The 24,170-nt window shown below is 39.9% G+C and overlaps 1 protein-coding gene and 1 pseudogene across 1 annotated transcript; one reads left to right on the forward strand and one right to left on the reverse strand.

Annotated features, from left to right (window-relative positions):
- Positions 1-14,985: 14,985 nt before the first annotated feature.
- LOC121977642 (CASP-like protein 4C1) lies at positions 14,986-16,009 on the forward strand. The gene is made up of 3 exons (XM_042530101.1): positions 14,986-15,300; positions 15,360-15,498; positions 15,585-16,009. Exons 1-3 carry the CDS (start codon positions 15,101-15,103, stop codon positions 15,804-15,806), a joined length of 561 nt encoding a protein of 186 aa, XP_042386035.1. The 5' UTR covers positions 14,986-15,100; the 3' UTR covers positions 15,807-16,009.
- Positions 16,010-17,516: 1,507 nt separating this feature from the next.
- Positions 17,517-17,689, reverse strand: LOC121978924 (annotated as a pseudogene).
- Between the last annotated feature and the right edge of the window lie 6,481 nt (positions 17,690-24,170).

Genomic DNA, 24,170 nt, shown 5'->3' on the forward strand with positions numbered 1-24,170 from the left:
AATTTAGCACAGCATAATGTAGCGATCGGCCTCACAGCCTAGTCAGTAGAAGGCGGGTCGTTACAAATTAAAATCTTCCTCTCAATCTACAAATAAGGAAAGATATCAAATCTTTTATTAATCTTTTGTAGAAACTATAATAGGAAAGATTTAATTTTAAAACTCTCTTTTAAATCATGAAGATGGTTAAAAAAGGAAAGTTTTATCAAAAATTAAAATCTTCCTTTTAACTACAAATAAGGAAAGATATCAAACCTTTCTCTTAATCTTTTATAGAAAGCTATAAAGGGAAAGATTTAAATTTTAAACTCTCTTTTAAAACCATAGCTTCCACATAAGAAAATTTTTTAAAAATAAAATCCCTTTTATTTTATTTTGGTCGGCCACACAAGCTTGAGTTCAAGCTAGGGTCGGCCACCTAATGAAACCAACTCACCTTGGTTTGGCCGACCCTAGCTTGGGCTCCAAGCTAGGCTTGGCCGACCACCTTAAGGTGGGTAAGAAGGTGGGTATGGGTGGGTATAATACTTTATAAATAAGAGGCTATGATAGGGACCGAGAGAAGGAATTGGTTTTGGTCTCCCGATGAAATTAAGCTTCTCATGTTCGCCCCGAACACCCAACTTAATTTCATCAATAATAATTCATACCACTAAAGAATTATTATTGAACTACCGCATCAATCCCAAATTACATTTTGGGCTCCTTCTTATCATGAGTGAGTTAATCTCCCCGTGTTTAAGATATCGAATGCCCACTAATTAAGTGAGTTACTGACAACTCACTTTAATTAATATCTTAGTCTAAGAGTAGTACCACTCAACCTTATTGTCATGCCGGACTAAGTCGACCTACAGGGTTTATATGATAATCCTTATTAGCTCCCCTTGGGGACATTATCAACCTAGATTACTAGGACACTGTTTCCTTCTATAATCAACAACACACACTATAAATAATATCATTTCCCAACTTATCGGGCCTTTTGATTTATAGAGCTAAATCTCACCCTTTGATAAGTCAAAGAAATAAATACTAAGTACACGTGCTTGTTATTATATCGGGATTAAGAGCACACACTTCCATAATAACAAAGATCTTGTTCTTTTATTAAGTCAGTATAAAAAGAACTTACCTTAAATGGTCATGCTCAATACACTCAGAGTGTACTAGTGTAATTTATCAGTCAAGATAAACTAATACCTAATTACACTACAACTATTTCAATGGTTTATTCCTTTCCATCTCAGTCGTAGGAATTGATAACATTATCTTCTGTGTGCGACACCACACACCATGTTATCTACAATATAAATTAATTGAACAACTACACTTAGCATATAAATGTAGACATTTGACCAATGTGATTCTTTATTTCTAAATAAATGTTTATACAAAAGCTAGGCTTTTAGTATACATTCTAACAATCTCCCACTTATACTAAAAGACTATGCTGCCATAAATGTTGTCATACATCTCATTCTCATTCCTTCATCATGCCTATCAAAAGCTCTTGCCTTAAGGGCCTTAGTGAAAGAATCTTATGGTTATCATCTGATGCAATTTAGGCGACAACAACTTCTCCTCGTTATACGATGTCTCGTATTAGGTGGTACTTACGCTTTATTGTGTTTACTTGCCTTATGGACTTATGGTTTCTTCGAGTTTGCTACTGCACCACTATTATTACAATAAATTATAATAATTTTTGGACAACCCAGAAATCATGTCTAAATCCATCATGAAGTTTCTGATCCATATAACTTCTATGGCTGCCTCAGAGGCTGCCACATATTCAGCTTCTATGGTGGAGTCCAAAAAACATCTATGCTTAACACTCCTCCATTGTTATGATTTTACCTCCTAAAGTAAATACAAAACCCCGAGGTCGATTTACTATTGTCCCTATATGATTGGAAGTTAAAATCCGTGTAACCCACAGGGATCAACTCATCTGTCTTGAAAACTAGCATATAATTTCTAGTCCTTCTCAGGTACTTTAATATATGCTTTACAGCAGTCCAGTGTCCCAGTCCTGGGTTACTTTAATATCTGCTAACCATGCTCACAGCAAAACAGATATCTGGTCTCGTTCACAACATAACATACATTAGGCTTCCTATAGCTGAAGCATAAGAAACTGCCTTCTATCTCTTTTGATGTCTTCGGAGACATCTCTTTAGATAAAGCTACTCCATCCCTAAAAGGTAGAAAACCTTTCTTGGAGTCTTGCATGCTAAAACGAGCTAGGATTATATCGATATATGAAGCTCGGAATAAGCACAACATTCTTTTCTTGTGATCCCTTATTACTTTGATAGCAAGAAAATGTGTGTATTCTCCCAAGTCCTTCATATTGAATTGCTTGGACAACCATACCCTTACTTCTGACAACACTTTGATATTGTTTCCAACTACCAAAAATGACATCTACGTATAGTACAAGAAATACCACCACAATTTCATCACACTTCTTATATACACAAGACTCATCTGGACACTTAATAAATCCATATGACTGGATTACTTCATTATACCGGATATTCCAAGACCTTGAAGCTTGCTTCAGTCCATAAATAGACCGATTGAGCTTACATACTAGATGCTCTTTGCCCTTTGCAATAAACCCCTCTGGTTGCTTCATATGGATGTTTTCTTCAAGACTTCCATTAAGGAAAGCTATCTTGACATCCACTTGTCAAATCTCATAATCCATATGAGTAGCAAAATATAAAAGAATCCGAATAGACTTAAATATGGCTACCGATGAAAAGGTTTCCTCATAATTGATACCCTTTTTCAATAAGCCTTGCTTTGAAAGTTTCCACCTTCCCGTCTGTCCTTCTTTTTCTATTGTAGACCTTAAACCCAATGTCTTTTACACCATTTGGTGGTTCTACAAGCTCCCAGACTTTTATTAGAATACATAGATGCTATTTCTGTATTCATTGCGCTTTGCCAAGATGTTGCATCTTTATCTTGGAGTGCTTCGTCATATTGTTCGGGGATCAGGTTCATGTTCACCAGGGATCAAGTCCAAATACTCTCCCATAACATGAATCTTTCATGTTACTTTATCTTGGATAGGGGAGGGAATTTTTTCTAATTTTACCAAGTGCTTCAAAAAGAAATATCCTAAATTAATAAGTACATTTTCTATCATTCCCCATAAACAATACAAGTCTGAAAGTCTTATAATTCCATCCTTACCGCCCTCTCCAAATATCGTGTTTCTCATCATCATATGGACATATCGAAAGATTGGGTTAATGATACTACTATCATTAAAAACGTGTGAATTAAAGCCAGACTCTCCACCAATTTGCTCTCATAAATTTGATTTTTCAAAAACAAACAAGATTATGTAAGCTCCATCCCTAGGCAAATCATAGCATATATTAAAATCCTCAAGACTCCATTCATAGTCATCATTAAATAAATGAAATTTTAATTTCCCTCCTCCTTGAACATTATCAACAGAAATGGAGCTTAAAATTTCTAAAACAATACGAGGATAAGTTGGGTACCTCAGGGCCATTATGCTAGACCAACCTATTCTATCAAGCAACCAATCAATATCATTTCCAAACCCCAATACTTCTAAGGTTTCTCGGTCCATAAATCTAGTGCTTAAAATGGGACGTTTAGATAAAGAATGATAACGATGCAAGTGATCATCATTAGAGAAAGTAATACCAAAGTTGTTCAATATACCTTCGAAGTGTGCATTCTCCTTGTTTGAGACGACCAACACTTCTTTTCCTTTCCTTTGATGAGAGTTCTTTTTGATGAAGTTCAACATCACGAATGATCGATTGGAATGAGATGAACGTAGGGAAGGAGCGGTAACACCTTGGGAAGTTGGAGGAAGAGAGGAGAGAAAGGAGGTATGGGGGAGAGGGTGAAGGTGGCGGCACGGGCGTGCAAGCCTCCACACCCGTCCCCTAATAAAGGAGGAGTTTGGGTCGGGCCGTGTAGGGTTGCACAACCCCTTCATGGTGATTCTGCACGGCCGTGCCAATTGGCACGACCCCCTCTTTTCTCCACTCGACTGAAGTTGCACGACCGTGCCGATTGACACGGCCAGCTCCTTCTTCCTTTCTACCTTGATCGCACGGCTGTGCCGATTGGTATGGCCTGTGTCTTTTTTCTCACTGGTGGCCTTGCATGGTCGTGCTAATTGGCACGGCCCGTGCCTTTCTCCTTTCTACACTAGCCACACGACCGTGCAAGGTTACATGGCCAGTGGCCTTTGCCTCTCTGTCGGCTTCGCATGGCTGTATATGGTCACACGGCCGACTCCTTTAAGTGCAAGGTGACTCGCCTTTCGCCATTTTAGTTCTTTTGACACCTCCATGCTCATGAAACGGTCACAGCCAGCTCGTGGAGACTATGCACATTCTGAAAATGAAAACCCAAAAGAAATAATAAAAGTATTCAACTCGAACTTACTAAAGAAATAAAACGATAAACGGAACGATAAACTAAAATGAAAACCATTGGGTTGTCTCCCAAGAAGCGCTTGTTTTAGGTCTTTAACTCGACCCCATTTTAACTCATTCAGGTGGACGTGGATCTGAGAAGTATATCAGCATATCTTCCTCTGCCGGCACATCGTGGAGGTATTTTTTTTAAACGCTGCCCGTTTACTTTAAATTCTCCATGCTCCTCGCTCCAAATGTCAACAGCTCTAAACGGGTAAACCTTCTTGACTTGGAATGGTCCTGCCCATCTTGATTTTAACTTTCCAGGAAAAAGTTTCAATCTTGAATTAAATAGCAGCACTGAGTCCCCTTCTTTGAATTCTCTCCGCATGATATGTTGATCATGCCATCTCTTTGAGAATTCTCTCTTTGTAGGATTTGGCATGTTCGTAGGCATCCATCCTCAACTCATCAAGCTCATTTAATTGGAGTTTCCTTCTATTTCCTGCTAACTTCAGGTCTATGTTAAGCTGCTTTATCATGAGTAAGTCTTGTATTCTAATTCTACTGGAAGATGACACGGCTTTTCATATACAAGTCAGAATGGGGTCATACCAATTGGAGTCTTAAAAGTGGTACGGTATGCCCATAAAGCATCATCTAATTTCAATGACCAGTCTTTGTGGGAATTGGACACTGTCTTTTCTAATATTGATTTGATCTCCCGGTTGGAAATCTCCGCTTGTCCATTGGTCTGGGGATGGTAGGGTGTTGCTACTTTGTGGCTAACTCCGTATTCCTTTAGCAAATTTTCAAACTGTCTTTCAATGAAGTACGAACCCCCGTCACTAATAACTGCCCTAGGTACACCGAACCGTGGAAAAATCACCTTTTTAAACAGTTTAATTACTGTTTTAGCGTCACTGGTAGGAGAAGCTATGACTTCTACCCATTTCGACACATAGTCCACTGCCACCAAGATATAATGGTTTCCACATGATGAAGGAAAGGGTCCCATAAAATATACTCCCCATACATCGAACAGTTCCACTTCGAGGATGCAATTCAGTGGCATTTCATTTCTTCTAGTAATGTTCCCGGTCTTCTGACATTGGTCATAGGACTGCACAAAATTCTTCATGTCTTTAAATAGACTTGACTAAAAGAATCCTGCTTGTAAAATTTTTGCAACTGTTTTTCACACGCCCAAATGTCCACTGTAAGATGATGAGTGACAGTGAAATAAAATGTCCTTAATTTCGTCTTCCGGCACACACCTTCAGTAGATTGTATCTCCGCATTTCCTAAAAAGTAGTGGTTCATCCCATATATAGTGTTTGACATCTGAGAAAAACTTTTTCTTCTGCTGCCAAGTGAATTTTGGGGGAAGTACTCCACTTGCAAGATAATTAACAAAATCCGCATACCAAGGAACTCTCTCAGAACTTACTGCCAACAAATGCTCATCAGGGAAAACATCATTTATGGGCGGATCAAAATCCACGTCTTTTTGCCCATTTGGCTATACTCGGGATAGATAATCTGCCACAACATTTTCAACCCCTTTTTTGTCTCTAATTTCCAGATTAAATTCCTGAAGAAGAAAGATCCACCTGATCAAACGAGGTTTGACATCTTTCTTATTAAGCAAATATCTTATGGCAGCATGATCAGAATACACTATCACTTTTGAGCCCAGTGGATAGGACCTAAACTTGTCGATTGCAAACACGATGGCCAACAATTCCTTTTCAGTGGTAGAATAATTCATTTGGGTTGCATCCAATGTCTTGCTCGTATAGTGGATTGCGTGCAGTACTTTGTACTTTCTTTGTCCTAAAACTGCACCTACTGCAAAGTCACTGGCGTCACACATGATTTCGAATGGGAGTTCCCAGTCTGGAGCTTGAATTACGGGAATTGAGATGAGAGCACTCTTGATTTTCTTAAACACCTCATTGCAGTCATCATCAAAATAGAATTCAGCATCTTTAATCAACAGGTTAGCTAGTGGCTTGGAAATTTTTGAGAAATCCTTGATGAAATGCCTGTAAAATCCAGCTTGCCCTAAAAAGCTCCTAACCCCTTTTACATTAAGAGATGGAGGTAGTTTCTCAATTGTCTCTATTTTGGTTTTATCTACCTCAATTCCTCGTTCTGAAATCTTATGTCCTAAAACAATTCCCTCTTTGACCATGAAGTGGCATTTCTCCCAGTTCAGAACTAAGTTCACATCTTCACATCTCTGAAGAACTTTAGAAAGGTTCAGAAGACAAGAATCGAAGTCATTCCCATAAACTGAGAAATTGTCCATGAATACTTCCATAATCTTTTCTGTGAAATCTGAGAATATTGCCATTATACATCGCTGAAATGTAGCTGGTGCGTTGTAGAGTCCAAACGGCATTCGTCGATAAGCATAGGTACCAAAAGGGCATGTGAAGGTGGTCTTTTCTTGATCTAGGGGATATATTGGAATTTGAAAGAAACCAGAATATCCATCCAGATAACAAAAATAGGAATGCTTTACCAATCTTTCTAGCATCTCATCAATGAATGGTAAGGAAAAATGGTCTTTCCTAGTCTACTTGTTTAGCTTCCTGTAATCAATACACATCCGTCATCCTGTAACTATCCTTATTGGAATCAATTCGTTATTTTCATTTCTAATCACAGTCATCCCTCCTCTTGGGGACCACATGGATTGGACTCACCCATTCACTATCTGATATAGGATAAATAATCCCAGAATTAAGAAGTTGCAATACTTCTTTCTTCACCACCTCTTTCAAATTTGGATTTAACCTTATTTGATGCTCAATTGAATTTTTATATCCTTCTTCGAGCAGAATTCTGTGCATACAGATCGAAGGGTTGATCCCTTTAATATCATCAATGGTGTATCCGATTACTTTTCTGTACGTTCTCAGCTTCTAGATCAATTTTTGTGCCTCCATCTCCGTCAAATTGGCGTTAATTATTACTGGGAAGGTGGAATTTGGACCAAGGAACGCATATTTAAGGTTAGGCAGCAGAGGCTTTAACTCCACTTGAGGTGGTACAATTTCAGGCAAGGCTGGTTCCTGTTCTAATAATCGTATTTCCTCATTTACCACGACTTCTTCTGGCACTCCCTCAATTTCTTGAGGCATTCCCTCAATATCATCATCATCATCCAAGTCCTCCTCCATACATGATGCTGAGGTAGATATCAAACCTCCCGGAGATTTTAATAAGACCTCTCCACGCCAAGGAAATATTTTTTGTACATCCTTGCACCGCACACTGATGGATTCCTCTAATTCTACCCGAACCTCATTCCCTACGTATCTTAATTTATTTTCATCCATCAACACTCCCATATCCTCTTCTGCTTTGATCGGGTGTAGAGATAAGTTTAGCACGTCTTGTCCTGACCACTCGCTGAGATTTGACACCACCATATGGATTATTTCTTTTGCTTCATCCAAACTTTTTTTCATGACTGCCCCCCCCAGCCGCTGTGTCCAGAAGGCTCTTGTTCTGGAATGAGAGCCCAATGTAAAATATGTGAAGAATCAGCCAACTCTCAATACCGTGATGTGGGCACTGATATATAATTGATAGGTACCTGTCCCAAGCTTGATGCAATCCTTCTTCATCATGTTGCTTGAAGTGCAGAATCTGATCCCTCAACTGAGCAGTTCTTTTTAGAGGAAAGTATTTGTTTAAAAATTTTCTCTCTAATTCATCCCACGTCCTGATGCTTCTCAGTTGCATAGTGTTGAACCAAATCTTTGCATTACTTCTGAGACTGAATGGAAAAACTATAAGTTGTATTGAATCAGCCGGAACCCCCTCAACTTTTAGTGTGTTGCAATAGTTGTGGAAATCTAGGAGATGCAAGTAAGGATTCTCTGAATGTAATCCCCCAAACTGATTTTCCTGCACTTTAGAGATGAATGATGGTCTGAGCATAAAATTCTTCGCTGGGATTTCTAGAAACACAATGGGCCCTAGCTCTTTAGCAGACTTCGGGGCTCCATAATCCTTTAATAGTTTTAACATCATGTCCTATCCGACCAGACCGGGAGCGCGAAATAGACAGACATATAGGGTAATTGAATCTCCTGCAAGGCTAACTTTTTTCATGCAAAAATAATATATGGAATAAAATGCAGAATGTTAGAAAAAGGAAAGATAAAGAAAAAGAAAGCAAAGTCTAATCTAATCTAATATGATTATCACTAATGTTATAGACGCAGTCCCCGACAACGGTGCCAAAAACTTGTTATGATTCTGCAAGTGCACGGATTCGTCGTCAGTAATAAAGATTATTGATCCCACAAGGACTGGTTATAAGCACAAGTGATGGCACACTTAGGATTAGCTATACTATCGATGGTTGTAAGTAATCTAAGAAAAGAGATTGGGAAGCGAAACGAGAACTAGCAACGAGAAGTAATCAACCTGGTTTATGAAGAGTTCTAGGAGTTCGGTTTCATTGTGGTGGTATTGATGTATCGCATACTATCCTATACTCATTATCCATCAGCATGCATTCGCCCGAAGCTAAAGTAACTATCCTTAAGTACCAAACAAAGACGATCCCTATGAAATCCTGTTATGGTTAACCCCTGTCACTAGGGTGTCTCGGTAGATCACAAGGACACAACTCTAATTGATGTTATCAAGGATAGAATTAAGGAGCTTAGTTTGGTCTCTTACTTCCTTGTGGAGGAGTCGCCTCTCCTTCCAAGGAAGTACTCTAGATGTCCGTGAACGGGTTACCCCTGTCACTAGAGCCCCTCAAGTGTACAATCTAAAGTATTCCTTCTACGAGGTTTGCAATTCCTATACAATCAATCAACACGATATAGAGATCGAGTAGTCGAAACAAAGCAAGCGAAATCATCCAATGAATATAAGCATAATACAAGTCTTACATCAAAACCAATCCATAATTACTCCCTTATCCTAGAACAAGGACTCTAATCCATAGACGTCGGAGAAAAACCCGAAGACATAGTGAATTTAAACATACAATCCTCAAAAACGAAGAGAGAAAGAAGAAGTATGCTTATCCAACGACGACGAGTGATCTTCGGATCCAATCCTTTGCTTCTGGAGTTGATATGGTGATGAAAGATCGCTGGATCGATGTCCTGGATGGCGTTGAACAACACCAAAGTAATTCTCCTGTTGACGGCTCGCTTCCCGGCTCTCTCCCCTTGAGGAAAAGGGTTAAAACCCTTTTATAGGCTAGGGCGCGGTTGCGGCGGCACGACCGTGTAAGGATGGCACGGTCGTGCCCTTCTTTGTCTCTGGCTGCGCTGCACGGTAGTGCTAATTGGCACGGTCATGTAAACTCTGGGTTCGGCTCCTGGGACACGGCCGTGCAGGATTGTACGGTCGTGTGCTGCATAGTTACGGTCATAGGAGGGCACGGCCGTGCAGGGTTGCACGACTGTTCCTTATTTGGTTGCTGGCTATGAGGCACGGTCGTGCAGGGTTGCACGGTCGTGCTCTGATCCCTCTCTGGATTGGCCATACAGCCGTGCAAGGTTGCACGGTCGTGCTCTCTGCTTTGTTTCGGTACGTCGACAATCATCGTTTTCTCTCCAAAAGTTGTCCCTGTTAACACAAAACCAAACAAAGAGCATATATCCGAACACAATAGTATATATGATGAATACATGATAAAAGAGGTGATCATGCAAGGAATATATACGTATAAAGTAAGTGAATGTGCATTAAAATATATATAAACGATCATAATATTTATGCACATCACATATGCAACCCTATCATAAAACTTTCCCTTAGCATTGGAGACATTAGATCGGTATCACAAACCTGATTTATCATTGTTAGTCTTTAACTACCCAACATCATACTTAACCCTCTAGACCAAATATTGAATCTATCTAGGGGTTTCTCCAATTGATCAAGCTTTACCTTCAAAGCTTGATTCTCCCTTTTTAGGTTCCTAAACCTAGAGTCAACATGTCCACCATGGACATTCTTAGACCTACCCTTCCTAGGCATGTGTCTCCCCTTCTTGGGATTAATGCCTTGGTTCTCTATTACCTTATTCTCCTTAGGTAATGAGAGTTTAAATTGTCTAGGTCTATTATGCATAAATTTCCTAGGGTTTTGATCTACATTAACCCTATTCCTATCATAATATTTAAATTCAAAATTTTGCATGGGCATATAGTGATTATCATTATTTTTTCCTAGCATGCATGAAGAAATTTAAATTTGACTTCAAATTTAAACTAGGGTTTACCTTACCCTTTACCTTTGGAGCTCCCCCTTGACATGAGCCTTCATTCTTTTTCCACATCTTCAAATGCGCCAACTTCTTGAGCTCTCTCTTCCTTGGGCATTTGGTGTGGTAATGACTCATTCCACCACATGTGAAGCATCTAATGTGCTTCTTCTCCTTCTTCTTCCTACAACTCAAATTATATTCTAAAGAAATTGAATTGATTTTAGGAGATACCTCCTTCTTACCCATTGGACACCTACTCTTATAGTGTCCTTTCTCATTGCACTCGAAGCAAGTGATGTCGTCCTTTAACTTCATTTCGGTGGAGGTGCTTGCTAGATTGACTTCCAAGACTTCCTCTTCACTTGTCTTGGAATCTTCTTCAATCCTTGAGGATGTAGATGACGCTTTCTCATCCTCCTTCTCCTCCTCGAATGTTGAGCATGGCTCAACTTCCAGTCGGTCCACATCCTCTCCTTGAGCAATTGAACTCATTTCCTTGGACTCTTCTTCTTCTTGTGTAGGCATAAATTCTTTGCCTAAAACTTTCTTTACTTTTCTCTACAAATCGTAGGCATTCTCGTATTCACCTACATCACTTATCATGTTAGGTGGTAAAATATCAATTAAAATCGATATTACCTTTGAATTTGCCTTTGCCCGTGACGTTTGCTCTTCCGTCCAATATCGCGATCGGAGTTTCTTTTCCTTTCTTATCTTTTGGGACTTCAAATGGTTCCTCGACGACCAACATGATATCCCAATCCGTCTCGAAGAAGTTCTTCATTTTCACCATCCAAAAGGTAATGTCCCATAAGCTTCCTCCTTCATACTTCAGCGGTTCTATCAAGTCAGTCATCTTCTTGTAGTTGCTCTTCTCGGCGATTAGTCTGGTGAAGTGTGACCTTGGCTATAATACCACTTGTTGGGAATCTTGTATATGGCTGGCTAGAAGGGGGGTTGGATAGACGGCACCCCCAACTCAATAGCTTCCTACGTATTCGTTAGTGCGCAAGCGAAAATACAATACTAATATGAATACGAAAGCTAAAGACAATAAGGAAAGACTACGCAAACCAATACACATCAATTTACGTGGTTCAGAGATAAAGTTCCTACTCTATGGCTGTCCGTAAGGTGCACGATCCCTATCCGTCGGTGGATTACTCCCCGGAAGACCTTCGACTAGTTCACGTAGCTCCTTGTGGGTGGAGAAATCTTACAACAACTCTCACAAGAACTCTTGAGAAGCTAGGGCACTGATAGACTATTAATAGGGGTTAACCACCTCTATTTCGTCAACCTTAACCAAGCTTCCAAGTCTTGGTTATATAGGCCATGGTTTGGAAAACTCCGCCTATCAATCGACTGCCAAAATCATCAGTCGACTGCCCTCTGTGGATATTCAATCGTTACAACCCAACGACTCAATACTAGTCGACTGGTGAAAGTACCAATCGACTGCTTCACACTGGCCGAGCGAACAGAAGTATTCTGTTTACTCCCAGTTGACTGCCCAATTGACTGAACCAGTCGATTGATGAAACATCAGTCGACTGGTACCCAAGTACAATCTCTCAGCACTCAGACCATCACCCTTACGACTCACTTGACTCTTCATTGCAACCTTGACCTCATGCCTTCAAGCCTACTTCCTTTGGCTCTTGTCCCTCGGATGCATTCAAGCCCGTGGCTCATCCCCAATGTATCCTTTGTGTATGCCTCGAAGTCACTTCCCTCGGCCCTTGTCCTTGTTGCCTTGTCCACGGTCCCTAGGGTGCTCCATCCTTCACTGGACCCGAAGCCGAGTCATATGTGTATCTTGCAAACCTGCACATTCACATATACATATCAAATACAAGGGTGAACCTAACTTAAACCCTTTGCCCAAACACCAAAATACATGGTCGCATAGACCATTAGAATTTCTCCAACAATAGGCTCCTAACGAAAGTCGCCTAGCTCTGACGCGTGAGGTAGCTCCATTTGTTAGCCAGTCGACCAGGACATAAGGGGAATCGATCGGATGAGAAAATAGTGAGATTTCTAGCCTTTATTCGAAGTAAACATTTTATCGAAAAAGAAAGGCTTCATTCAGGCTTGGAGAATAAAATCCCCCACCTCTTATTTCTTCAGAAAATAAAATAGTGAAAGACACAAGGAGTCAGGGGGATACAGTATAAGTGGAAAAGAATAACTATACCACACAGTAGTCAAATGGAATTAGGGGTCAACTGCTAGAGAGAGATATGAAAATATTGAGAAATTTTTGAAAAGAAATGGTGGATGGGAAAATGAAGATCCCTCAGAAAGTGATCTCCAAAAAAGGTAATGTAGTCAGGGGAAGATGGGGATGATAAAGAGTGTTAGGGATTATAATGTGGTAATCTTGAGGGAGTTCAAAAGTTAGCCGGACTTGGTCCACCTCCCCACCGTTGAAATCAGAAAGGGTGAAGGTGTACCACAAAGTAGGAACGTTCACAAGAGCATCGAGAGCCATAGTGCAAGAAAAATTAGGGAGCCAAAAAAACTTAAGGAAAAACTTACAAGTGAAGAAGAAGGTCGAAAGGTTAAATCACCGCGACAGACGATGAGCATTGGAAGGATGTGGTAAGCATAGGCGAAAACCCTAGGCCAACAGAACTTATAAACTCTAAGGGTGTAAGGTATGGTCGTCCAATCTCTAAGGTAAAAAAGCAAACTAATTACTATAACCGTTGGATCGAAAGAGTTTTTATTACAATGAGCGTAAATGAAACGATATCCAAAATGTGTCATTTTAGAAGGGATCAGGATTTAGGGTATAGGAGATCTGAACTGGATAAATATAGGTACACATATGTTAAATATATGGTAGAATAAACCCTATATTGTCAATTGCTTAAAAAAATAATAAAACGGGGGTATTTGTGCAAAGTTAGGTATTGGTAGCGAATTCAGGAACTTTCTCAACCCCGTGTTCTCGCTCACATTTAGCACTACACGGAGACTTCGTACTAATAATGTCACAACCATAGTGTTGTGTTCATCCATATATCTCCACAATGGCATAATATTGTCCACTTTAGGTCTACGCTCTTATGACTATGCTCTTGGGCTCTCCCCAAAAAGCATCATGCCAATGGAGATATCATGCATCCTTTTAAACTTATGATCTTTTCCAAATCTTTTTTAATGTGAGACTTTGATTGAATCCTAACAATCCTCCCCTCACATGAAGGACCACCATTACTCTCATGGTTTGGGCCTCCCCGCGAGCATCCTGTCACTCTGACATACTCCGAGCCTCTCCACGAGCATCCGGTCACCTTGACCCGCTCCCCCCCCCCCCCCCAATCTGGCGAACTTAACCTACTCCGGGTCTACTCTTAACTTCGTTCAAAGTCACCTTACATTGCATCTGGTCTGGACCATGACTCTGATACTAATTTGTTGTACCCAAAGGATGTTCATATATCTCCACAATCGTATGATATTGTCAACTTTTGACCTAAGGTCTTTTGGTTTTGCTCTTGGGCTCTTCCCCAAAAGTCTCATGTCAATGGAGATATCATATATCATTTTAAACCTATGATCTTTCTTAAATCTTTCCAACATTGGACTTTGATCGAATCCCAACAATCATCCCCTCAAATGAAGGACTATCATTCCTCTCATGGTCTGGGCCTCCTCGCGAATATCCGATCACTTTTACATGCTCCAAGACTTCCCGCGAGTATCCGATCACCCTGACATACTCCAGGTCTCTCTGCGAGTATCCGGTCACCCTAACCCACTCTGGGCCTTCCCCGCAAGCAATCGGTTATCCTGATCTGCACCAGGCCTCCTCACGAGCATCCAATCATCCTGACCCTCCTCCTTATACGAGCATCCGATTAACCTGACCTGCTCCTGATCCTACCCTTAATTTCGTTCAAGGCAACTCCATATTATATCAGATCTAGATCATGATTCTAATACTAATTTATTATATTTAAAAAATATTTATATATTTTTATAATGATATAATATTATTCATTATAAACATCTAATAATAATATAATATTATTCATTTTAAATTTAGATCTTTATGATTAGGACTCATGCTAATAAACAGGTATCTTTTTAAATTCATTATTTTTTTTCTAAATCTTTTTGAACGTGGGATTCGATTGAATTCAACCCCATAGAATTCGCGTCGCGGACCCGGCTGTTCGCTGAGCGTTGACGGCAAAATTTAATGCTAACGCCAACCGAGAAACCGAGCGGCTCCACCAGAACGTGAAAGGGCCAACACGAAGCCTAGCAACAGTGGGCTACTGAGTAACTGTGCGCATCAATCATATCGCGCTACCCGCACTACTTTCCCCCTTCCTTCTCGTGATTCCACCCGTTTTCAATCCATTCATTTGATTCCTCCGATCAATTCTTCCATTGTATTTCCATGGCTTCCCCACTCCACAACCGTGGCGGCGACGCCTTCCCCTCCAGGCCGCCGTTCCCAGAACTTCATCACCACCGCCGCAGCCGCCTGCACTTCCTCATTCTGCTGATCCGCATCGTCACCTTCGGCTTCGCTTTGGCCGCAGTCATCGTCACCGCCACCATCTCCTCCCCTTCCTGGCTCCGCTTCAATTCTTTCCGGTACTGAATTTCCTTTCCCCTCTCCGTTTCTCATGTATTGATGTCGGGGAGTGGCCCAGGTTCTTGCTCGCGGCGAACGCCATCGTGGCCGCTTACGCACTCTTCGAGACGTGTGCCGCCGTTTACCAGATCCTGACGGGAGGCGCCACGCTCTTCCCGGAGCCCATGCAGCTCCTCTTTGACTTCGCTCACGACCAGGTCAGTCTCGTATACTATAATCTCAACAGGATCGCTACTTTATTAGTCTGTAAACAATCACTAGATAAACATTGAATATGGCGTAGGCGTTCGCGTACATGGCTGTGGCGGCGGGGGCGGCGGGGGCGGCGGATGCGCGGAGGGTGAGGGGCCAGGGAGCGTGCGAGGGCGGGTTCTGCGTGAAGGCGGACGTGGCGGTGGCGATGGGGTTCGCTGCCTTCGTCTTCCTGGCGCTGACGGCTCTAATCACTGGGTATCGGATCGCCGGCTACCTGACAACAGGTTCCGGCCGGCAACAAATCCGGTAGAGTGGCCGTACGTACGTACGTACGTACGTAAGCAGAGTTCCATTGCACTGTGGATCCAGGATTTTTAGCTTTTGAAAAAAAATAATTATTATATACTGTATTTAAAGGTCATACAGTCAGCAGTGTTAGGTGGCAACGAGCTAGCGTGTGCTAAGCCTCAGTGATTGGTATTGATGAATAAACAACGACCACTCCCTTAATCATCCTCTCAGCTTTTAATTAAATAAATAAATAAATAATAAAAGGTCTCAAAATATATAAATTTTAAAAATATAAAATTTTTAATTGATCAAATAAATTTAATTATAAGTTCAATATTATCTAAATAAATTAATTTAAATCAAACTAAATTGAAATAAAAATTAAATCAAATTTAAACGGCCTAATTCTTTTTATATTTAATTTGATTTAATTCAATTATTTTATTAAATAAAATTAAATAAGTTTAGTTAGCTTAACTAATGCTAATTAGAGTTACTCCTAAGTTCATCTCGTTTACAACCCTATCTTTACTTTGAATCCTCCGCCGCCTTACCCAATGAAACTATTAAGAAGAGATCTTGTTTCCAGGAATTGACTCTTGGTTTGTCGGTGTCAACCATCTTAACGCCACCCCTTGTCACTGCGTGCGCTAGGCAAAGCTCTTCACCATCCGGAACATGGCCAGAGTCCCCGTCATTCATCGTCGGATCTAGCATCTTAGAGCTCGAGGTTTACACACATCATCTATCTCAGCGTCAAGATCACAACCAAAATTACATATCTCTTCAATTTCCACCATGTAAAATCGAAGGGAGATCTGTCGATGGTTGTCGACAATTGCACGGTAGATCCGTTGATGCTCTGCTTAATCTAGATGAATAAACTACGACACTGCATGATAAATTCATCAATGCTCTACTTGATCTTAGTGAATAAACTACGATAACTATTAACATAGAGACAGATTTACACTGGCATGGAGGCATAGTCCCCCTAGTCTCCATGTAAATCCCAGCTGTTGCAGTAAATTTGCTGCAATGGAGTCTATAATTATTGGTTCAGGAAAGACTCGAAGTTTGTATTTATCTTTTTTTTTAATATTTCATTATAAATAACAAATAGAATATGTGATTGTAAATAAAGGGAAAAATTTCAGTTTAAGCCTTAAAAATTATGAAAAAGTAATATTAAAATTAATTTAAAATTCAGATTAATGTTTATATTTTTCTTAAATTATATGATACACGTGCAATGCACGTGGCCTTTCGGCTTGGCGGTCTAGCAATTGTCTGGACATTTTTATTTAAAATTTTAGAGTGTTTACGTTAATTTTCATTTTTTTTTAACTCTTCTCACCGAAGCAAATTACGATGTTAGGAAATATCTTAACTCTCTTGGTAGCGCCATGTTCACACCCCTCACAACTATTTCATATCACCGAGTTCAACAAGAACCTAAATTGATAAATATATGGTTAAGAGTTCACAAAGATGATGAAATCCTTATCGAGTTTCGAATCTCCAATCATTATAGTCATTATCTCATGCACTTAGCAATTGAGTCAGTCCGGGGGGAGGGGGGGGAATATCTTAATTCTCAATATTATAGGATATAATGTTACTCGTAGGGCATATTTGATTAAATATTATTATTCATAATTTTAATTAGTCATCACGCACACGACATATGTAATATAATGCATGAATACACATAAATTAGTGTATCTCAGACCCATAAATTGGACTTAGTAAGGGTGCAACGTAACGGCAATGCTTGAGAACCCCAGCAACAAGCTACTGTAATAGACTCTCTCTTATAAAAAATTAATTAAATTTTTTATATCATATATTAAACTGATAAGAACAGATACTACACTTGAGAATTCCAAAAGGCCGAGAAATATATGCTTTCTAACGTCGTCAACCCAAAGTATTTATATAAATTTCTGTGCTCGCAGTGTTGTCAATTCTAAAATGTAGGATTAAAAAGAACTATGGCAGTGTATATTTTTTATATAAAAAATAACTAGAAAAAATTACTAATATACCTTTAAATTATTTTTAGTGTATAAAAGATATTAATTTAATTTAATTTTGGGTTTCACTAAAATTAGTTATTAAAGAGTTTATATTCTTAATTAAATAGTAAGATTATTTACCTAGTTATATTATTTAACTCTATTTAGTTCAAGTAATGAGTGATTCCTAAGTAATAGAGCATGTCCTCCATATCATCAAGTAGGGACATATAACATGGAATGTGATTACTTTGAAAGTGTGAGATTTTATGTGATTCAGAGGTAAAAAAAAAAAAGTTTTTCAAAATTAGGGATGTAATCGAACCGAACCGAGCCGAGCCAAACAATAAGAGGTTCGAGCTCGAGATCAATTCATTTTACCTAAGCTTGAGCTCGGCTTGAGTTTGATTCGAACTTTAATTCTTAAGCTCGAGCTCGACTTGTAATAAAATTAAATAGTTCACAAACGGCTCGAGTTTGGTTCGAAAATGACTCATTGAAAAGTTAAACGAGCTTAGTTTAACGAACACATTCTCGAGCCTTTAAATGATATGTTCGCAAACTCACGAACTAAATAGTATTAAGTTCGAGCTTGACTCGATAATATTTTCAAGCTCAAAATTAGGCTCCAACTCAACTCGTTAACTTAATCGACCAAATCTTTTTTTTTTTTTGAACTGAGACCTGAATAACTCACTTGTGGGTTGACTCGTTTACACCCCTACCCAAAATTATTCTCTGATTTTTACTCTTTCGGACAAAAATATCCCTAAAACTTTATCAAATTTCAATCCGCTCAAAATATAACAATGCCCTGCATGCCTCTGCCATTGTCAAAACTACCCCCCCCCCCCTCGCCACCAGGCCCACTCGTACCTACTCGTCCTCTTCCATCGTCCATTTACCTTTGAGACCCTCCGGACACCATTATCAGGTACACATCATTTGTCCAAGTGGCCCTACCCCACTCATTGGAGACAAACTAGAGGGAGTCATCCACCGACAACGTCGCCTGCACAACCTCATTGCTATGCCACGACACTTCTCCCTTCCTCCACGTGTTCGACATTCATTCCACCATCACCCCATGACCCCACCTGATATAGGGAGTAAATTGGGAGTTTCAACGTGTGTTGAGAATGTTAATAGTCTTGCCGAGATGGAGGTCAAAGTTCGGATGGGTCAACCGAATCGCTTCCAGTCTAGCTATCCAAGACAAGAAGGGTCGCCATTCAGTTTGGATAACCAAATGCTTAGCTCCATTCGGCCCCACTGATTCAACGCCCTTCTCAACTCATTCGGCTCCATGACTAAGTGCCCTACTCAACTCCATTCAGCCCCACTAACTCAACACCCTGCTTAGCTCTATTCGATCCTATCGACCCAATGCCCTGCTCGGCTCCATTCAACCTTACCGACTGGACACTCCCACTCATAGGACTCCCAGCTCTTTCCTTTGAGGCTCTTCGATCTAATTCTCCCTTTACTTATCAAACCAGGCTCTCTAGCCCAACTGATGCTATGTCTCACAGGCTTGTGACATCATTTGAATTGATGTGGCACATGGGATAGCATGTGGGGTGTCAAAGCACGTGAAGCAGTATGATTATACATATACAAAATATGAGCAATGTGACTATATAATACAGTGGAGATACAACGATGTGACGTTTCCTTTATTATGACATAATATCCAATTAATGAAGAGAGACTACCATTTTAGCAGTGTTATAAAAGAAGCCCATATCAATGAGCCAAGGTACACATACACAAATATGCATACACAAACACACACACATGAACATACATACACTCATCCATTGTTCATCATCTACATTTCTCCGTCGCCGTGAGCCAGAGTGTTGCGCAAAGAGAGGGCAACACCTTTCAACCTCTAAACCACGGAAGAAGAGGAAGAGAGAAAAGAGATCGCACGAAGCAACATGATAAAGACGCACAAAAGGAGAGCAAACACGAGGAAGGAGAAGAAGAAGAGAAAGAAGAAGAGTTACCGTGGTTCGACGATGTGCTTACTCCATAAAAACGGTCGAAGCTTTATTAGAATTCTCTCTACACAAGAGAATCACATCTAATGATTCTTGTATTTGTTATTATACAATAGACTTACAATAATCCCTATAAATAATGCTAAACTCCAGACCCGATAAAATCGTAACAGAATTTTGTTATTAAAAATCACAATAAAATTCTATTATATAAAATCTTAACAGAATTTTATTGTGAAAAATCTTAACAGATTTTTCTTCCATAACATCCCTCATATTAACCTTATCCAAATATGAGTCACCCGTCAACAATCTCCACCTTGGCGAATATTCACCCTTTCGAAGAACATGAGTATCTGAATAAAGCTCCACCTGGACCTCTGGATCTGGACTTCCTTCCTTTAGCATTTAAAGATATGGATTAAGTTCAAGCAATACTTGAACTTCTCTATAGTCACTGGCTTTGTTAGCATGTCTGCAACACTGTCTGCAGTGTAAATCTTCTCAAGTTGAATTTCTCTAGAAGCAATCAACTCTCTGATCTTGTGAAACCTCACATCAATGTGCTTGGTTCTCGCATGATACACTTGATTCTTCGTCAAATAAATAATACTCTGACTATCGCATAACAACTTGACTCCACCTTGCTCAACACCTAGTTCTTTGACCAACCCTGTAAGTCATAAAACTTCCTTTGCTGTTTCAGTTGCTGCCATGTACTCGGACTCTGTAGTAGATAATGAACAATAGATTGTATCATAGATTTCCAACAAATAGGTCCTTCTGCTACAGTGAATACATATCTTGTAGTAGACCTCCTGTTATCTAAATCTCCTGCATAGTCTGCATCTACGTGCCCAGCAATTGAAGGATCTTCCGGTTGTCTACTGAAGATAATGTCATAATCAGTTGTATTTCTCAAGTATCTGAAAATCTATTTCACTACATCCCAATGTGGTCAACTAGGATTTGAGAGAAACTTGCTCACCATACTAACTGCTTGCGCCAAATCTAGCCTCGTGCAAACCATGACATACATCAGACAACTAACTGCACTGACATAAGGAGCCTTTGACATCTCTTGGATCTCGTCATCTGTCTTTGGATATTGTGTACTAGATAATTTGAAGTGATGCGCCAGGGGTGTACTCACCGACTTTGCATTCTTCATGTTGAACCTATCCAGCACCTTCTCCACATAGCTATGTTGAGACAATCATAATTTCCCTGCAACTCTATCTCTGTGAATCTCCATCCCAAGAATCTTCTTAGCCTCTCCCAAATCTTTCATGTCAAATTCCTTGCTCAGTAGCCTCTTCAATTTGTTAACCTCTTTCATCTTCTTCGCAACAATGAGCATGTCATCTACGTATAGTAGTAAGAAAACCAATGATTCATCTTCAAGGCTCTTCACATATATATAGCAGTCATACTCACATCTCCTATATTCATTTTGAATCATGTATGGATCAAACACATTTGTACCATTGCCTAGGAGATTGTTTCAATCCATAGAGCGATTTCTTCAACTTGCAAACCAACCACTCTTGTCCGGGCTGACTAAACCCCTCGGGTTATGACATAAAAATCTCTCCTCCAAATTTCCATGAAGAAATGTCGTCTTCACATCCATTTGCTCAAGTTACAAATCGTGATGTGCCACTAAAGCCAACACCGTTCTAATTGACGTATGTCTTACCACCGGAGAGAAAATTTCTTCATAGTCAATCCCTTTTCTCTGTGAATACCTCTTTGCTACCAACCAAGCCTTGAAATTCACTTCTTCTCCCTCTGACATTACTTCTTTCTTTTTGAATATCCACTTACACCCTATAACTTTCTCTCCTTTAGAAAGTTCCACTAGATCTCACGTTTGGTTCTTATGCAACGACTCCATCTCCTCTGCCATAGCACCCATCCATCTGTCCTTCTTAGAATTGTGTATTGCCTCTTGAAAAGATGTAGGGTCTCCGCTACTAGTGATAAGCGCATAAGATATCAAGTCTTCGAATCCGTATCTAGTGGATGGTTTTACGACTCGTCTCATTCTACCACTAGCTATAGTGCGATGCTCCGTGTGCTTTGAGCTAGAATCATCAGAGTCATGAGTCTCTAGCTCCACCTGCACAATATCTTTCTCCATGTTGCTATTTGGTATTTCCTTTCCTTCTTCCAGAGTACGCTGTAACATAGCTTTCTCATCAAACATCACATCTCTGCTGATCACCACCTTGTTTGCCTTAGGATCTCAAAGCTTGAAGCCTTTAACTTCTTTTTGATACCCCAGAAATATGCACTGCTTTGACTTCGCATCCAGCTTTGATTTTTCCTCATTAGATATGTGTATATAGGATGGACATCCAAAAACTCGAAGATGAGAGTAATCTACTTGATTCCCTATCCATACTTCCTTTGATACTTTGCCTTCTAGTGCTGCCTTTGGTGATCTATTAATAAGATAACATGTCATGTTAACTTCTTCCGTCCAGAAACTCTTTGCAAATCCTACATTCAGCCTGAAACATCCTACTTCTCAATGATTGTCCTGTTCAACCTTTCTGCTACCCCGTTCTACTGAGGTATTGTAACGACCTAAACTAATTGTTTTAATTAAAATAAATTATTTAATTAGTTCGGGTATAGTTAGAATGAAGTTTAAGTTAACTGGCTAGCTTTAATTATGTTTAATCAAATATGTTATAGTATATCCGAACTTAAATAAATTTCATGACCTAAATATGCATAAAAGTTATAAAAAGGGGGGGGGCCTTGGTGAGGTAAATTATAACCTTTGTATGGCTTGGAGGAGTATAAAATAAATATATAAGGTTACTAGATATTAAAAATATGGATAAAGGTGTAAATAATTAAAATCTGGCCTAATTAGATTATTTTAAGGAAAAATAGATATGTTTTCATGGGTGATTTATCAGGAATTAAATTGATATGAATTTATAGAGTTTATTGAAATTTTTATGAATTTTCAGGGAGTTATTTTAGGTTTTAAGGGGTATAATTGAATATGAGAATGTCTGTTTAGGAATACCCAATTAAATTAGGAGTTGGTTGAGATCAAATACCCAAGATTAGGATTTAATTAACGTGAGAGCAGATCCTCTGGTCCGTAAATTACGGACCAGAAGATGATCCATTACATGAAGACCCTTGATTTAGATGGACCCCATCTTTAAATAGGTGGGATCCATCCAAATCAAGGGTCCACATCAATGGATCATCCCCTGGTCCGCAATTTGCGGACCAAAGGATCCCTACTAATTGGAGAGCAGATCCTCTGGTCCACAAATTACGGACCAAAGGATGACCATTATATGAAGACCCTTGATTTAGATGGACCCTATCTTTAAATAGGTGGGATCCATCCAAATCAACGTCCACATCAAATTCGTTTCTCACGCACCTTTCCTCAAATTTGTCGACTTCACACTTCGCACGGTGATTTGCGATGAAACTCTCCACCGTGGATTAGGACTCTGGCCAAGCAGCTCCTCACGTCGGCGAGCTTGTGGGGAACGACGAGCGGGTGAGGAGACCATCACATCGGCGACGCGGCTACGGCTAGGGTGAGGGCTTCAAAAGAGGGACGCGGAAGGGAAGACAAGTATTTTTCCCTATAATTGTATGAGATCCATGAGGTATGGGATTGGTATTTAGGTGAGTTTGAATTGCTAGTCTACTGTCGATTGATTGAATGTGTCGCGACCTAGGTTTTCTTGGTGTTCTTGCTCCATTCTGTGTTCCCCTTCATGGTTTCGTAGTAGATTTTTGGTACTTGCGAGTGGAAATGGTTTAGTTCAATTTCGTCTTGACGATTTGAACAGGTTTTTGGTTGTCTTTGCAAGTTCATACCCTTTATGATTGTGCGAGATCTGTGAGGAAAGGAGGTAGGAACTTAGAAGGTGTGTATCGTTCTCTTAGGTAAGGTGATTGGTGAAATGATTTACGAAAGATTTCTATTCTGTAGAGTCTCGTTTCGGTCGAGATTTCGTTGGGGTTTTCTTGGCTTAAATCACATGGTTTCTGGGCTTTGACTCTGCGTTCTGTTATTGATGGAGTCTGTGCTTTCGGTGGACTATTCCTTTGTGAATCTTGTGGATCTTGCTTGTTATGAAAGAGTGTGTACTCGATTTTTCCTCTGTGATTTACTGATGCGAACGAAGGTTCATTAAAATGCTTTTGGAAACGCCTGATTTCTAGATTTCGTCGGTTGGTCGGTGCTTTATGCTGTTGATGGAGCTCAATTTCCACTGGAATGCTCTTAATGTGAATATTGCAATTTGACTGTGAACGGGTTTTGATTCGTTTTCTGTCGTGTTGTTGTCGTCGTGAGTGTCCTGCAAG

The sequence above is a fragment of the Zingiber officinale genome, chromosome 4B (genome assembly GCF_018446385.1).
Source record: "Zingiber officinale cultivar Zhangliang chromosome 4B, Zo_v1.1, whole genome shotgun sequence".
NCBI classification, from domain to species: Eukaryota; Viridiplantae; Streptophyta; class Magnoliopsida; order Zingiberales; family Zingiberaceae; genus Zingiber; species Zingiber officinale.